The 17,576-nt window shown below is 40.3% G+C and overlaps 1 protein-coding gene across 5 annotated transcripts in view; it reads left to right on the top strand.

The window, feature by feature from the left end:
• The window catches only part of glis1b (GLIS family zinc finger 1b), a 70,247-nt gene that overhangs the window by 47,943 nt on the left and 4,728 nt on the right, over positions 1-17,576 (top strand). For 4 of the 5 annotated variants that reach the window (XM_020607000.1, XM_020607002.1, XM_020607003.1 and 1 more), the window contains 4 exons: positions 133-294; positions 2,999-3,109; positions 6,669-6,810; positions 9,373-9,553. In XM_020607000.1, coding sequence (XP_020462656.1) covers positions 133-294; positions 2,999-3,109; positions 6,669-6,810; positions 9,373-9,553 — 596 coding nt within the window. The remainder of the gene's footprint in view (positions 1-132; positions 295-2,998; positions 3,110-6,668; positions 6,811-9,372; positions 9,554-17,576) is intronic. The other variant, XM_020607004.1, reaches the window with a different exon arrangement.

Below are 17,576 nucleotides of genomic sequence, written 5' to 3'. Positions count from 1 at the left end.
ACATACAGTATACAAGGCTCACACTGTGCCAGAATTTGCTTGCTTTACACTGTTTGATTTTGTGTGTGTGTGTGTGTGTGTGTGTGTGTGTGTGTGTGTGCGTGTGTGTGTGTCGTCTTTCCTCTTCCACAGTTTGAGGGCTGTAACAAAGCATTTTCCCGTCTGGAGAACCTGAAGATCCACCTGCGGAGCCACACAGGAGAGAAGCCATACTTGTGCCAGCATCCTGGCTGCCAGAAAGCTTTCAGCAACTCCAGCGACCGCGCCAAACACCAGCGCACTCACCTGGACATGGTCTGAAGCTCTTTGTTCTGTCCAATAGTTGAAATAGTCTGGGTGGTCAAAGAGTTGCAAAAAGAATGGCTGCATGAAATTATAGACTACAAAAGTTTGTGTTTTCCTGATATAGGCTGTATCTAGTTCCTATAAAATCTTTTCAGAGATTAGATTATATTCAAAATTTAAAAATTAGTTGGCACACTTTCCCACTGAATTGAATGGGAAAGTGTTTACCAGTCCCAGAAAGTGTGTCCTCATGCTGTACCCCATTTTTGCATTTGCACCAACATTAAAAGCCGCACAGCCATACAGACCTCAGTGTCCATTTCCACATCTTGACAGTGTTAAACTTTAATTTGCTGTCAGTCAGTGAGCAGTGTGGCATTTTCACTCACTCCACACTGGCAGTAACAACGCCACAGATCATTAAATGATTAGTTCCATTAGGCAGAGTCTCAGCTCAGACTTGGACTGGAGCTGCGAGGTCAGACAGAGCTTCATGTTTTCTCTGACTTGCAGAAAGGGAAGGAAAAGTTGAGTCAGCCTTCGCTGCTGCTCATCGTGTCTCAGTAATCACACTAATACTTCACTTTATCACCATCCGCCCGCCAGCACAGCTATGAAGTCAATAAGTTTGCTCAAGTTATGTTCTTATTTGTTTTCTTTGCCATTTCAGGGAGCTTCTCCTCTTCATTGTAAAATAATTACCACTTTTTGTCACACTATTTATCTAATTATTTTATCTACTGTATATATTACTAGATACTTAAAGACAACAAAATATATACATTTACCAGCTTTAAGCCAGTAACATAAATAAACTAGCATTTTAGATGCAGGGCATAAAGTCAGTTTGTCAAATCTGTGTTTGTAAATGGTCTTATACTTGTATAGCACTTTTAGCACTTTTCTATGCCTTACAGCACACTCAAAGCACTTTTACACTACTTTGCCATTCACCCATTCACACTCACAAACGTTCACACACCGGTGACATCACCGGGAGCAACTTTGGGTTCAGTGTCTTGCTCAAGGACACTTCGACATGTTGACTGGACAAGCCAGGAATCAAACCGTTAATTCTCCGGTTAGGAAACGACCTGCTCTACCTCCTGAGCCACAGTCTAATTCGTGTTAGTCTAAATTCAGACTTGATAGATTGTGATGTGTTGCCAGAGACTCACATACAGTACAATCATGTCAAATTTCATTTACCCATTAATTACATATTTGTTTATTTAAAGAGAGCCTTACATTCGTAACAGCACCCTTGATTTGATCAAGGGCACTTAAAAATACAAAACACAAAAAGAAACGGAGAAGAGGTCCCTTGTCCAGGATAGAACAAAACTGAGTATTTGTCATAGAATTATTATTGTTAATAATGGGGATAAAATTTCTTTCATAATTTAAACCTTGAAATTTTTAACAAGTTACTTTTACCTTGTATGGCAGCATTGTTGTATATGGTGCCAAGCACTTGTAACTTTTCTTCAACCTCACATCAGACTTGTGAGTTCAGACTTTATCAGTGACACTGCATTGCAGATAAGGAAGCTGTATTTCACCATACTTTACTATACTTAAATTGAAAGACAAATTTGTTTTAACATTATTTTTATTTTATTTATATTACCAGAATGCCCCACCCCCACCTCCATGTTCATGTACTGGCTGGTCATCAATGCTTTTGTTGGTCCATGTAGTATTATACTACGCACCCTGACGCTTATGGCTTCACATTAGCACCCTGCTTCAGTGTGCCTGCCCTGTCAGAAACACTTTGAGGGAACATTTTCATACATTGCTTGACAAAACAAACATGGCAGAGATGAGTGGCACTGTAAGCGTCTTGGAATAACAAGGTTGGGTACCCCGGTTGAGGTACGGAGGCAGACGTAATAAAGACGAGTATCCCCTTACATTTAATGGGAAACTTAAATTTCTGAAGATGAAGAAAAACTGCTGTGAGGGGAAAATCCCTCAATCAGCAAAGCTACATGCTTTATTTGCTTAGTTAATGAGAGGAATGTGAAATGATGAGGAAACACTGTGACAGAACACCCGTTTGACACTAACCTGCCAACAGCTCCATGTTTATGACCAGCTGCATGCCAGCAGATACAGATATCCAGGCTGAGGCTATAGGGCAGATTGCTTTAACAGCCTATAACTCTTTATTCATCAACAATCCTATGTTCCACAGTTCTGTTGTCTCACTTGTGTAAAAAGGAGTCAAGTGAAACACAGCTGACCATGTCCTAATAGTTTTCTTAAACTTATGTATTAGCTGACTGTTTTAGGTACATCTTTAAGTATTTACACATTATTAATCATGCAGAATTGGTGTTGTCATTATACTTGAGGAGCATTTTACAACCCTGAATAATAAATAGATCACAATTCGGTCATGTCTTATTGAGAGATAAATTGATATTCCAGTATTTTACAACTGATTGCCTTTTCATCCTCTTTCTGCTCTTCCTCTTACTTCAAATTGTCTTTCTCAGCTGTAAGGTAGGACTCTAACTTTACCTTTACTTCAGCAAATTTCAAACTTACTGTGTATTAATTTTAATGTTGCTCCCTTTTAAAAAAAATCCTCTGGCATTTTCTTGGTTGGCCTGAGTTTTCCTCTGTTGATCTTTCTTGCAATAAAGAAAATTTAAATCTATTTCAGCCTTCAAACTGATGGGAACTATTTTCTCTCTTCTCACAGAAACCATATGCATGCCAGATCCCCGGCTGTACCAAGCGATACACAGATCCCAGCTCCCTACGCAAACATGTCAAGATCCATACAGCCAAAGAACAACAGGTGTGTAGAAAGGTAAGGTACTCGATACAAGTAGAGTGCAAAGAAGTTGCTAAACAGGAACCAAAGTTCTATCATATGTTACAACATGACATTCGTTGTTGTTTTTTATTTTTGAGCACGGAATAAAAGCAAATGAAAGTTACTTAAAAATCAGACTTAAATTAATTAAGCACTAATTTTTTAAATTTGTGTAAACACATTATAGTGGGAACATATATAGTTTGCTTTGTCTGTGTAGATTACAAAGCTACTGCTTCCTTCTACCCTGCTCACCAGCTACTGTGCATCTTTTTCCTGGTGTACTTCCAGTATGACCTCATTCAAGTCAGTAGGGTTAGGGCTGCAGGTTTTACAAAAAGACCACTTTATATAATCTGTCCTGTTGTGATCTACATTATCCACAGATCCATCGAGTTGGTTTAACTGAGGGGTTGGGAGGCCAGTTGTGGCCTTTAGGGGTTTATCTTAGAGAATCATTTGCCCAACAATAGATCAGGTTTGATCACATTTCATCATGTACATGCTCAAAAGCCTATTCTTCCCCTGACTGGAAGTGAGTAAATAACAGAGAGAATGGGCTCATTGTTGTGGAAGGGGCTGGATAGTGGCAGAGCTGGATGATGTGTTCCTTTGCTTAGCGTCGTAAAGGGAAACACATGTGCTTGTAGCATTGTTAATAAGTTGTAGAGCAAAATACCCCAGTGGCCAGATGTTATGGACAAATGTTAAACAAATGCTCTTACTCCACTTTTGGAGCAGACCCAGAGAAAAACTGGTAGGAGTGCTGTGTTAGAGTTCTTTTAGGGGAAACAGAGCCTCGGTTACATGTGATGAAAGTTTTGTAGCACACTCATAAGGATCTCCCAGGAGGACGGACACACACTTACTGATACACGGTATCAGTGTGTGTGTGAGACGTGGATGATGCCAGCATGTTGAAAAGTGCAATCAATTGTGATTTCAGTGGCCAAGAAGGCAGAAGGTCTGTCCACTTTGTCTGTCATGATAACGCTGAAGGATATTTCCACACACAGTCCAACTATTAAATCTAAATCCTAGCAAATGGAGCACTGGACTTCTTCTTGTCCAGCTGACTCAAAGCAACTATGCCAGGCTGTTATCATAAAGTTATCACTTAGTACTGTATAATAATAATAATAATATATGCTAAAAATGTGTATTAGTCAAGACAATTAATATCACAGCATGATAACAGTACACACTTTCTTTACAATTTGTTTATATTTTGATTTGATTCCTGATTAACTGAAACTGCATGTATTGGATTTAAAGCCAGTTGTACCAATTGTGCTTAAGTTCATGTAAGTTTTCACTAATGGAGATTTATGCATCAATGAAATAAGTGAATACATGTGGTTTATGAATAAAAATAAATAAATAGTATTGATTAAAACAGGTTGCACCATAATAGATATAGTTTTCACTAGATCTTTGCACCCAGTAACTAGCAGTGCAACAGTTACACAGCTAACTAAACCAGCTGACAAAGCTACAATTAGCTTAATAATATAAGAGCAGCTGGAGAGTCAGAGCAGTAATGCAATAGGCCCCAACACTTAATCAAAAATCTGCTTAATTTTAAATAATACCATACCTCAAATGACAAAATGTACTGTAAGCCCTAAATGATGGTTGTAAGTTTAGAGTAACTGTCAATGTTGTCACTCATTGCTACACTGTGGCCAACTGATGTTTGGCCATGTTGCATTACACACCGTTGGTTTGAAATTATTTTCTTACTGCCTACCTCAGATAATCAGTTATGTTGACTTTAAAGGCAAAAGAGATGGCACCGCAGATGGCTGCCATCGGTTCTGTACCAGAAACAAATTCCTTGTCTGTAACATACTTGGCCAATAAAGGTGATTATCCTTATCCTTATCTTTATCCTCCTAAAAAATGGTGTGGTTGTTAGGTCAGTCTTGATGTGTACCTCAGCCAGTGTAAAGTTTTACAGTGAATAAAAGACTGAAACATCCCACTTACATAAGTATTCAGACCCTTCACTTAGTACTTGTTAAAGCACCTTTGGCAGCAGTGACAGCCTTAAGTCTTCTTGGGGATAAAACTGCAAGCTTGGCACCTTTCTTTTGGAAAGTTCTCCCATTCTTTTTGGCAGAATTGTTCAAGGTCAGTCAGGTTGGATGGCGAGTGGTTTGGGGCCCAGCCATGTTCAGGTCTCTTCAAAGATGCTCTTTTGGTTTCAGGTCGGGATGCTGCCACCACCGTGTTTAATTGTAGGGATGATATTAATGAGGTGATGCTCGGTGACTGGTTTTGTCCACACACACACACACACTGTTGGGAATTGTGGCCTGCTTCTTGTGGTCTGTGTGTCCTTCGGGTGCCTTTTGGCAAACTCCCAGCAGGCTGCCATGTGTCTTTTAGTGAGGAATGACTCACCCATCTGGCCACTCTACCATAGAGGCCTGATTGGTGGAGTGCTGTGCTGATGGTTGTCCTTCTGTAAGGTTGTCCGATCTCCAGAAAGAAACTCTGGATCTCATTCATAGTGACCCTTGGGTTCTTGGGTTCTTGGGTACCTGTTTGACCAAGGCCCCCTGTCCCCGATGTCATGTATCCTTCCCTAGATCTGTGTCTTGACACAATCCTGTCTCATAGGTCTACAAGATCTGTGTGTGCCCTCATGGCTTCGTTTTTCATTCTGACATACACCATCAACTATGAGGCCTTATATGAATAGGCGTGTGCCTTCCCTGATTATATCCAGTACATTAAATTAGGCACAGGTGGACTCTAACCAAGCTTTAGAGGCATCTCATTGACTACTGATAGGAGTAGGATGCACCAGCACTCAGTTGCAAGTGTTGTAACAAAAGGTCTGGATACGTATGCAAATGGGATATTTCTTTCTTTTATTTGTAATAAATTTACAAAACACTCCAAAAACCTGTTTTAACTGTATCATTGTGGAGTACTGTGTGTAGATTGAAGAGGAAAAAAATTGAACTGAATCTATTGTGAAGATGGGTTTGAAACATAACATGTGGAAAACTTGGGTCTGAATACTTTCCATACTGGCTGTATGTGCAGGTCAGCTATTCACTGGTCCGTACTATAGATGTTCCCATTTTTTCAACTGATACAAGTTGCCTTAGGTTTACAGTACATTTCTTCTGCATGGCGTGTGATCGCCTCTCCAGCAGAAATGTGTCTTCATTTGCCCCCGTTACTGTTGGCAGGCAGAGAAACAGAACCAGTCTCACATTGGCTCTGTTTTAGTACAGTAATCACTTACCCACGATGTCCAAGGCCAATGCATGACTCAAAAGGGACCAGATGATCTTTCTTCTGTTCCTTCTGACTAACAAAGCATTCTCATTTGCTGAGTTACTGTTTCATATTAACATTATGATCACATTATTGCAAAAAGAGAAAACACAAAGAGCCCACACCCCACATAGGCTCCAACCTACAAACAGACAAAACTGAAACTGTTTTGTTCTTCGGTTGCATAATCTTCTCTGTAAATGACTCAGCATAATTTCTTGTCTGTATTTAATGTTATTCTAATGTTTGTGACTCACAGCTTCGGCCGTGCCCTCACCTGGAGCAGGACGTTCTGAATAACTGTCTGTCCATGCAGCACCTTCAAAACTCCACCTCCTCACAGCACCTTTACAACAGTAAAGATGGTTGTTCTCCTGGACTCGGCCAAGACATCTTCACAGGTGTGCACAGGAGACTGCTCTGTCATCCAATGCCATGATAATATAGAGTTACAGATATAGCACAAAATACTGTAATATTACTGTTGATAATTATTGCATGAATCTAACAAAGATATTTTAACAAGTAATGCATCCATTGACTTGAATCCAACATATCATGTCACACCAGTAGTAGCACCATCCTCCATGGTTGAGCAATTCAAAATGTGAGTGCAAGAGACTGGCTGAGTCTCAAAATGTCAATGGCCAGGGAGTATTTGTCCCAAAACAGAAGAACGGGCCAGCAAGTGAGGTCTGACCGCCAGAAATCCTGGCACCTGGCAAAGCAATCACAGAGTCACTGGTGATAATCGACAGCCATGTAAATGTTCCTGCAGATGTATTATAGTAATTTTGTACTTTCTGGCAGTTTAAGAAAAATCATATTTACAGTGCCTTTGGTCAAACAAATGGCACCAATAATTTATCTTTAACGCTTGTTACATTTAATATCAACATTTCAGCTCTTGGATTGTACTTCAGTTATATAAGTTTAGAAGGAAGTGTTAGAACCATGTACTTTATGTTTGTTTAGTTTGTGTTTCATAACTACATCATGTCAACCTGTCATCTTGTCATGTAAAAACCATTAGCAACAGCAGCAACCGGTAACTTTATTTGCCTCATGTAGCCTTTAAACTTCCATTTACTTATTTGATGTATGTGACTGTCACAAAAGTAAACACTACTTTGGATTAGGAAGAGAGAGCTAAATAGATTGTAACAGTCTTAACGACAAGAAAGATGCCCTGCAGCTTCCTCGGTTTATGGACACATCTGTCCTGGTTTCTGGTTGTACCCCGTCCAAGCTTCCCGTTGCTCTCTGTTATTGTTGCTGGAGCTTAATGCACCGTTGACAACTGTGAATGCTCAACTTGCCTTTGAATATCAGTCCGGGCCTCTGAGTCTTGGCTCTTTACCCTTGGCCTCCCTGTTTCTGAGTGAATGCTGCTTGCTCTCTGGTTTTAAATGGCTTAAATCCCCAAGGAGCTCACTCACTCATGAGTGATCATAAAGCATTCAAGGATGCAGTGTTATTCAAGGCCCTGCAAAGATGTTGCAGGTTGGCTTTCAGGATCTCCATATACATCAGTTTCATTTTGTTCTAGGGCTGATAGGGTGCACGGAAGAGGTGAGGACAGCTGTCCCATCAGTAATGCTTAAAATGATTCATGTTTCCAGTCAGAGCTGAGCTTGTTTTCCTGTTTGCTGGTTACAAGTCTGCTCTTATTCATACAGCTGCAGCAGCTTACAAGAAGCACTTCTCTGTTTTATAGAGCATAATTAGAGTATTACCTGATTTACCAGAGGAAGGACTCATCATAGTTTAAATGCAGAGGTTTATGTGCTCCTACTGTTGTGCTGAGTAGCTGATATACCTCTCCATCTCCTTCTCACACTGAGCTCTCTTCCTGAATTCGACCAGAAACGTTTCAGAGCCAATTCACAAAATCCTCAGAACATAATCCTCCACTAACTCGTAAAGTGCACCATTAGAGCCTCTCTGTGTCCCTCTGCAAGGAGCTAGTGATGAAATTGAAGCAATCACAGCCATTATTTGTTGACCGTTGTGCCGGTCTGGTAGCAGATGTTGGGGCTAAAGGGGAAAACATTTAAGTTCTGTGATTGATGATTTGGGGGTAATGAATCAAGCTTGTAACCATTTCAGAATGCTGTCAGATCAGACCTCAGCATGCTTACACTTGAAAACAGCTGGACCTGGAAACGGCAAAACCAGGAGCACCGATCTTTTCTCTTGCTTTCATCTCCTTCTGTCTTTTCCTCTCATTGCTGCTCCAGACGGTGAGCACGCAGCTCTCCTGGTGGATGCTGGGAAAGAAATCAGGAAATACACAGAACAGAAGATGGAGGGAGTAGATAAACTGTGTGAGGAATTCAAGTTCAATTTCTTCCAACAAGACTTGGTGTCTATAATTTAATCATGTTAATCAAATATAATTCAGAAAAACACAGTGACTAAATGGGGAAAGACATGTTGGACATTTTGCAGCAGAGGCAAGAAATGATGCCGTTTCATCCATATTTCTAGCACTATATAAAAAGTTTAAAAGACTCGCACCATGTGCACAAAGATGTGCACAGGCTGAAATGTATTACATATACTGCACCTCCACAGTTAAATATACACCAACATGTACTCACATAACCATAATGTTGAGCATCCGCATGCACAAACAGAAAAACAGACACTAACCCAGTAACCTTACTCCCCCTGCTCTTCAAACACATGTAAAGTTTTAGTTTATTATTGTGTAATAAGAACAAGGAGCTGAAAGGACAAACGAGGCCAATCCCTGTGGCAACACAAACAGTGTACTCTAACTTGCAAACAGCGCAAGCACTGAACATTTTATTTTACAAAACTCTCTGATTGGATGAAGGTTGTCAAAACAAAATGCCGTTGCCATGAAATGGCTTTTAATTTGCTCAAAAGAAAGAGGGACCACAGGGCCCTCCAGTTTATCTGGCACATTGACCAAATTAGCTTTGTTTGTCTTTCAGGCCTGTACACTGGCTCCAGCACCCCCCATCACAGCGCCTCAGCGGAGCTCCTCTCCAGTAACCCCAACCCTGCCCCCTCCTCCACCGCTGACCTGCCATCTCAGCAGCGTCGACTGGACGGGGACCTCGGCAGCCCTCATCACCTGTCCCAGCTAACGGCTATGGACAGTACGAGAGATGGGTGAGTCCTCCGTCAATGTTTTCAGATGTTGGGATGTGTCATACTTGTTCAGACACTCTGGGTCACTACTAACGGTAAGAAAACTACATACGTGTCTGCGGGGTGGGAAAAATAAACATGAAATCCAGTAAAAGCACACATGATTACTGAGTGGAAAATTATACAGTCATCTGAGGCTTTGTCACAGTCCTGTCACATGAACAAAACGTCTAATTGGCTTTGGTAGTAAAGTTATATGATATGGTCAAAGCTTTCTAGCTGATTTTACCAAAAACATCAGTAAATAAAGCAACAAACCACAGTAACGTCTTTAGCATAAACTCCATCCCAAACCATATAGGAACAGAGTCACTGTCTTGAGCAACTTTCCACATTTATCGTAACATACTTTAAGTCAATGTTTCTATGTATGAATCTTCACAAAGGTCAGTAAAACTTGGTGAAGCACAAACTTTCTATCTCTACTTAGCATCACTTTGATGTTATCATTATGATAACACTGTTCACCCTTTGCTTCCATTGTTTTTCACCTATTTTTCATCTTGAATCCAGGCAGAACCACAGGGCGAACCCGCTTAGATCATGTTAGGTTAAGCCTGTCGGTCCTGCTGATAAACCCATTTGGCTGACTTACTGGAAACAAACTCGACTTTACAACCCCTAAGAGGTACCTCATGGGAAGAGGGGCTGTGCCGGTCACCACAGGGTCAATGTGACACATCACCGGCTCTATATCTGGCACTCAAATCAGTGTTCATAAAGTCCCTCGTCTCTACTGGATATGGCAGCACAAGCACAGTGATCAAACGGTTTGGCTGGACTGGATATCCATTTTAATGAGAACGCACTGTCAACACAGTGTGAGATGAGTATCACCTTCTGGTGTTTATGTCACGAGTTGTTTTACCCTCAAAGAACAAAGATTTTCTCTGAAAACAGAAAACGTTATAAAAAAAATTCATATACAAATCTTCTCTAGGTTTCATGTTTTATAGACCATCTTATACTGTAGTTCATTGTTGTACAACTGTGTAGGTTGGACAACAATGAAATGTATAAAATTATCTCAAAAGATGATGCATCTTCAAAATAATATTGAAAATTACAAAAGATAAGGTAATAAATCTGAAAATAATTAAATAATATTTAGTAAGCATGCCAGCACTGCTACATCTTTGGCAAATTAAGAAAATGTTTTTATTCAGCTGAATGCAACGTTAATTATACTAAAACACATTTTTACAAAGCTGCCCCTTACATTAGATACTGACAATTTAAAAGAGTGCAAGTGTTTTTCTTGCATGTGCAACAGTGTGAAAGAGACGCCCAGCGTGTTTCCTATTAATGACGATGATTTCTCCAGAGAGCCAGCGGAGCAGAGTTACAGAGCCTGAGTGTTGTCAGGAGACACAGTGTGTAATGTACTAAACAATCTGCTGAAAACCAGGGAGGTAGAGAAGGAAAACAGCCTTTTACAGTTTGATAACATTGAGAAAGAGTAGATGGAATCAAGCGTCATAAACCCTGTGTTACAAAAGTGATCATGTTACATAAACATGCCTTTTCTTAACTCTGTGATCTGCTCTTTGAGTGTCTGTGCTTATATACAGTTTTATGAGTATACACAACAGCATATGACAGAATAACAGGATGTATGCTGATGATGATCCTGGCTTTGACTCTGATTCTGTTTCTGATTATATTTGGAAATGGCATTTACACTGAACATAAAAAACTTGGTTATTTGCTTCCATACTTCATGAGTCTAGCAATGTCCAGATATGTGATTGTCTTGCCTGCAGGTGTGTTGTGATGTTTTACCAGCTCAGCCCAGATAAGGTGTTTACATGCCATAGTATCCTGGTTCCTGTTGGAGTTCTCCAGGTAACATATCCAGGTTTGTGAAACCAGGATATGATGTTTACATGATCGTAACCAGGATACCAGTGCACATGTAATTGCTTTCAGTGAGTTTTTATTAGTTTTTTTTTTTTTAGTCTTCATTGTTACTCATGCATGTGTCTATATGTGAGTGAGAGGAGTTTACATATAGTAATCCAGTGATTGGGCTGTGAGGGGCAGCAGATTGGTCGACTTTCAGCCCAAGCAGTACAGCATTCCCATTTGAAGAACCCACTGGGATGTAAATGTCCAAGTGCCGCTCAGAGCATCAGCCCAGCGTGGAAGGTGATGTGTTGTTTCAAGTACTGAAAGTAGGAGAACGCTGTAGGAATTACCTTGTGGTTTCAGTGCCTCTTTCTCAGTGGCATGCACAATTACCAGCATAAGGAAAGGAATGGAAATGAGCAGAGGATGCTGTAACGAGTTACACTGGCAGAGTAATTTATTGGATGTGAGACATGGGCCTGTTGCTTTAGGAGCTTGATGAGGAACATCTGAATGTTGTGTGTGTGCTTGCACAGCATGATGGGAATCGCTTGTTTCCTTACATATGGAACATGAGTGCCCATTATGCCAAAGAAGTCATCTACTTTGTTCATGTATATCTTAGCTTCCCCACTGTAAGTGCGCTGTACTTGTAACGCAATGACAACGCTGCATTGAGGTTGCAGCAATTTCCAAATTTCATCAGATCAAGATGTTTGACCCAAAGGCACTTATGAATGTACACACATGCTGTAGTGCTCTATCCGTTCATCACACTGTATGGAGGGTGAGTGGGGTAAGGAGTCAAAAAGTGACTTGTGCCAGGACCTACAACTTAGCTGGGCATGAAATGTCTACTTACATTTGCATGAAGATGTAGCATTTGATTTACACTCCTTCAGTATTCAGCCTGCTGCCAAAGTCAATATCAGCATTGCGCTTGTTTTTCCCAAACGGTTTAGCAGTACATTAAACATTTTGACAAAATTATCAAACTAACCTGCTTCTAGTGTGGCAGCCTCTGACCTCATAGCTAAATGTGTTTTCTCTGGCTGAGATGGGCCATTTAGACTCCTTTTACATTGTAAATACCAGTGTCATTTTTCTGAAGCTAATATCAAAATATGCCAGTTAAAATACATTTTGCACTCTCCGTAGCATGTGTGTGTGAGTGAGTGTGTGTAGGGCCTTTCTCATAGAGATGGCAGTACAACTATGGCAGTAAATGTTGTCATTCACTGCTTCAGCCGTTTGTGGTTATATAATTGCAGAGGGGGGGACTCACTGCTTTTTACCTGTGTATTGATGTTAAAGCCCCTCTGCAAATATTAGTCTGAGGTGGTTTGATACCTCAGCAGTGATTGACACAGGCTAATTGAATTAGAGTGGCAGCACAGAGCTACATTAAGAGTTCCTGCTCTGAAGGGGGACGTTCATGGCTTGTAACTCTAGACAGTCTGTATTCCAGCCATTATCATTCTCCAGTGATCCAGAAAATGAGTGTCAATCAGAGAAAATTTTATTTTGAAGTAGCTGCTCTTGCCAGCATGTGGTCAGTTACTCATTTCTCTCTCCTCTTGCCAGCATGTGGTCAGTTACTCAATTTGTGGTGCTTGGTTAATAATGTGTAGTCAGTTAACTCATCTGTACAAATGGTTAACTCAAAGAAAAGATCCAGATGATTCACTGTCAAAATTAATCCAAGAAGGATGTGATTAAAGATGGATCCTTTGTGTTAAGGGCAGTTATCTTCCTGGGCCCCAAAAATATTATGAGTCCTGGCTGTGCTCCTCACATTGGGGGCCTGGAGGCTGGCTTAGCTTTAGCTTAGCTTTAGCCATGGTGCTGTAGTCTGTTTCCCAAGCACAGTTTTAGCTTGCTAACCAGAACCAGAAGTGTTCCCACCAGTGTTCGCCAAAGAAGCCCATCATCCATCAGCGGGGCTTAACAGTCAGGTCAGCTACAGAAAGAGGGGAGGGGAGGATAAGAGAGCAAGCAGAGGGTGTGTGTGGAGAATGTAGGCTCTGTAAAGGAGAGGCTCTGACCCCCCCTGCTCTCTGGTAGGACACTTACTGCAGATGAAGGAAGATGAACGAGGAGCAGAGCAGGGCTGCTCATGGATCTTCGGTTGTCTTTCTGCCCGATCCATCCCTCTATACAGAGAGCCAAGACTGCAAGGGCAATGTATCTGGACAATAGTTGCAGTTTAGTAAGTGATGACATCCATGCCTGCATACCTGAATTCCATTCATTTTGTCTGGATTTGTGTGGCTTCAGAGTAGCTCAAACAGTCCATGTGAGAATGTCTTTTTCATCTTCCTGTTGTAGCATTTCTACGTCTGGAGTTTAGTTGTAAATTTCAGCACTGGACCGAACCTTATTCCCAGACTGACATCAGCGTTCCCATATTACTCAGAAAACTCACTAAGACACTCAAGTTGACGTCACTGAGCTGGTGAGATCTTATAAACCATTTAGCTCATCAGCCACTAAAAAGAACTCACGTTAACAGCTCTCCCTCACACAATCTTCATGTAATAGAGGTCAAGGTTTACATCATTCTGTCGTAGAAGAAAGCACACAAGTATTTTCCATATCTCTCAACACTCTTCTTGACTTTCTTTGCATTTATAAAATGTTGTCTATCAATCTGATAGCCTCACTTTAAAATCTCTTCTAACTCTACCTTAAGGAATCAACAGGTCAGTGATCAAATCACTTTCTCATTGGAACAGGATAGGAGTGGGTGGGCTGGCTGGAAAAAATAGCAGTGTACGATGGTCAATATAGATGAATATCAAGGGAGAGATTAACATGGCATATGAAAGATTCCCTTCATACCTCAAGCTTGAGTAGCTAGCAAGCTAGAGACTAGCAAGAGGAGGGCCAGGGGCAGCTGGCAGTGATTAGCTTATGATTCACTTTAGCTGCACATAGAGGCAGCTTGTAAAAATATGAACAGTGTAACTGTTTCCTGAGTTTGTGCTGACAGCAGCTCCTGGGGGAACGCTGCTCTCTGCAGGAACACATGGCCATGCTCTGGGCCTGTGCCAACCCCATGGATCAGCCAGCTAGGTAGCAGCTAGCTTTCCTGGGCTGGACTAACACACGCCCCACAAGCTTCCTTGGTTTTGTAGAGATGGACATGGAGGTCAATTGTAGTTGATGTACAGTTATGCACTTAAATGATACCAGTGTGGAACAATTCTCCAGAGTGCTGTTATTTCCAAGGACATCTGTCCTATCACCTTATTTTTAAGTTGGTTTAATGTTACTAGTCTGGCAAAGCTTTATTAAAGCTAGTGAGAAGTTTTGAGATCTTTTACAAAAATAAATGTAGCAATACCAATCAATAAAAAATAGTTGACAGAACAGCCCCTTTGTCTTATTAATGGGTTAATATTACTGTGCAAACAGCATTTTAATGTATTAGCTGGTAAGGGTGGATGTAATTCTGAAAACTTTACGCCGATCAGCCATAACATTATGAGAACCTGTACACAGGAGTCAGTGTGGCAGTTAGCTGGCACTCATGTCCCTGCAGATCACTGTGCATCTTGTGTGAATTTGTCTACTGTCTGAAAGAACATGAATTTGTCTATCACATAGTGATAAAAATATGTTAATAGAAATAATATTTTAGACATTCAACAGCCTCCCCACTCTAGGTGTGATATGCTGAATGTTTCTCTTCATAGAGACCAATGGTCAATATTTCTCATTTTCAGCCATTTTAACAAAGATTTAAACACAGTTAAAAGGATGAATGACATTTAAAACTTTCATCTACAGTGGATCAACTTCATCATCGGTGGGCCTTAGGCATCCATGAACCTGTTCACTGTTTGTCCTTCCTTAAACACTGTTGGTAGGTACTAACCACTGAAGACCAGGAACACCCAACCTGATCTGTAGTGTGGGAGATGCTCTGAACCAGTTGTCAGCCATCACAGTTTGGCCCTTGTTAAAGTTGCTCAGATCCTGCCTCTTGCCTGTTTTTTTCTGCTTCCAACACATCAAATTCGAGGACTGAATGTTCACTTGTTGCCTAAAATTCCCCACACACTGACAGGTGCTGTTGTAATTAGACAATCAATGTTATTCACTTCACCTGTCAGTGGTCATAATGTTATGGCTGATCAGTGTATATACTACTGGGTATTATAATCTATAAGAAATGCATAATATTTTATAAGATGATTGTATGTTTTGTAAAAAAAAAAAAAAAATTTGATATCTGCAATATAAGCAGTAGTTGAATAGTAAAAGTGCAGTACTATCCACAGGTGGTTATTTGTATGATGGAAATCCCAGATTACTGCTGAAATGTGTGTTCACTGGCTCAAGGTCAATTTCTCCACCAAATTTCACGAGATTCATTTGTACATTTATGAGACAGACAAAAATATAGAAGACATGCAGGAGCAAAAACATGACCTCTCTTACAGAGGAAATAAAAACAGAGTATTTTTATACATACTCTAGTTTTATGATGATCTCTATTGATAAAGTCAGAAGCACTGAGATCCTGAAGCTGTAAATAAAATGTAAAATAGATTCAGCATGGACAACAAAGTTTTGCAGCTTCTTCCTTTTTCATTTGACATTGTTTACCATCTCCCTTTATTGCCCACTCTCTGCCAAATGGATGGAGCAATAGATCTTACAGGACTGTGGTCATCTGAGGGATCGGCCACCTCCAGCAACATTGTCATCACATTTGTATAGCGCTTAGTGCAAACCATATGCTTTCACATATTAAACCAGCAACAGTTTGTGTTGTGTTCCTGATATGCAGTTGTGAGCGGTACCAAATAGCTGCTGAATATTTTGGGTGGTGAATGGCAGGCTTTATTTTAAAGGCTGGGCTGTAGGTTATCTGGGTTTGGACCAGATTGTTGTGTCAAGTGTGCAGCATTGAGTTGTTAAATCCTTGGTCATTTTTAGTTTTTAACTTTCACATTTAACATTTAAATGTCTGAATTAATACCCGATGTGGTTCTTACTGTTTCTGGATAAATTTACTACTGTGATCTCATCAAGGCTGAACAAAGCACATATCAAAAACATGTGTAGTTGTAACCCTTATGTTGAAGTTATACGTTGACATTTTTAATTATTTATTTTCTTCCTGAAAATTTGATAAATTTGATACTATTCAGTGATAACATTTCTAAACATCTGCATACAACCTGCCAGTTCTATACTTCAGTGTTTGTTTTGATTAAATAAACTACCAGGTATATAGCAGCATAGAAAGTAATGAAATGTAAGGGTGCTGCTAGGCATACCTTTTACCTTTGGACAGGGCCACGCTAGCTGTTTCCCCATTTCCAGTCTTTGTGCTAAGCTAAGCTAATGGGTTTCTGGCTCTAGAGATTTACACTGGTCATACAGACATGACATGGTGTATACAGGTTTCCTCCTTCAGCTCTTGACAAGAAATGGAACTGGACAATTCTTAAAAAATCTAACTATTTCCTTATAATGAATTAGTCCAGACTTGTACCATTTACCAAAATGGAAATGCTAGTCAGTGCAACTCGGTAAGACTGCAGGCATGATTCAGGACATCAACAGGACACAAGACAGACAAGTAAAATTCCCATCACATTTTAAAGCATGAGACCTGTTTGAAAGGAATCTAATGCTTCTACAGCTTTGGTTTTAATGCAAAATGAAGATTGTTCACACTTTACAACAACAAAATAAAAAAAAAAACAACACTTTTTTCTGCTAAATTATATGTTATGCAGAGGAAGTTTCCGTACAAGCTCAGTGACGCATGTTGAGCAGTGTTCAGTTCATTCTGCAGGTTATTAACTGTGGTACTAAATGGCAAACTTAAAATCGGCTCCTGTGCTTGTAGTAGTTCATCACTGGCTTTGTCTTTGATCTCCAGATTTTGGTTTCCACGCCGCACAATGTGCCCCTTAAAAGCCGAGACCAAAGAAAAATCGACATTTAAATTTTTTTATGCTCCATTTAAATATTACCACTCCAGTATCAAATGGTAAATGTACCCCATAGACAAACCTTTGTTTAAATGATCAGTATCCAGGAAAACAAGCCAGTGTGGAAACCTCATTTGTTCTCCAGGCTGTTCGGATCCACAAAGTCACAAACATGTCATCTT

The sequence above is a fragment of the Monopterus albus genome, unplaced genomic scaffold (assembly GCF_001952655.1).
Source record: "Monopterus albus unplaced genomic scaffold, M_albus_1.0 scaffold83.1, whole genome shotgun sequence".
Taxonomy (NCBI): domain Eukaryota; kingdom Metazoa; phylum Chordata; class Actinopteri; order Synbranchiformes; family Synbranchidae; genus Monopterus; species Monopterus albus.
Note: the sequence above shows the minus strand (reverse complement) of the source record. Positions and strands in the feature narration are given on the sequence as shown.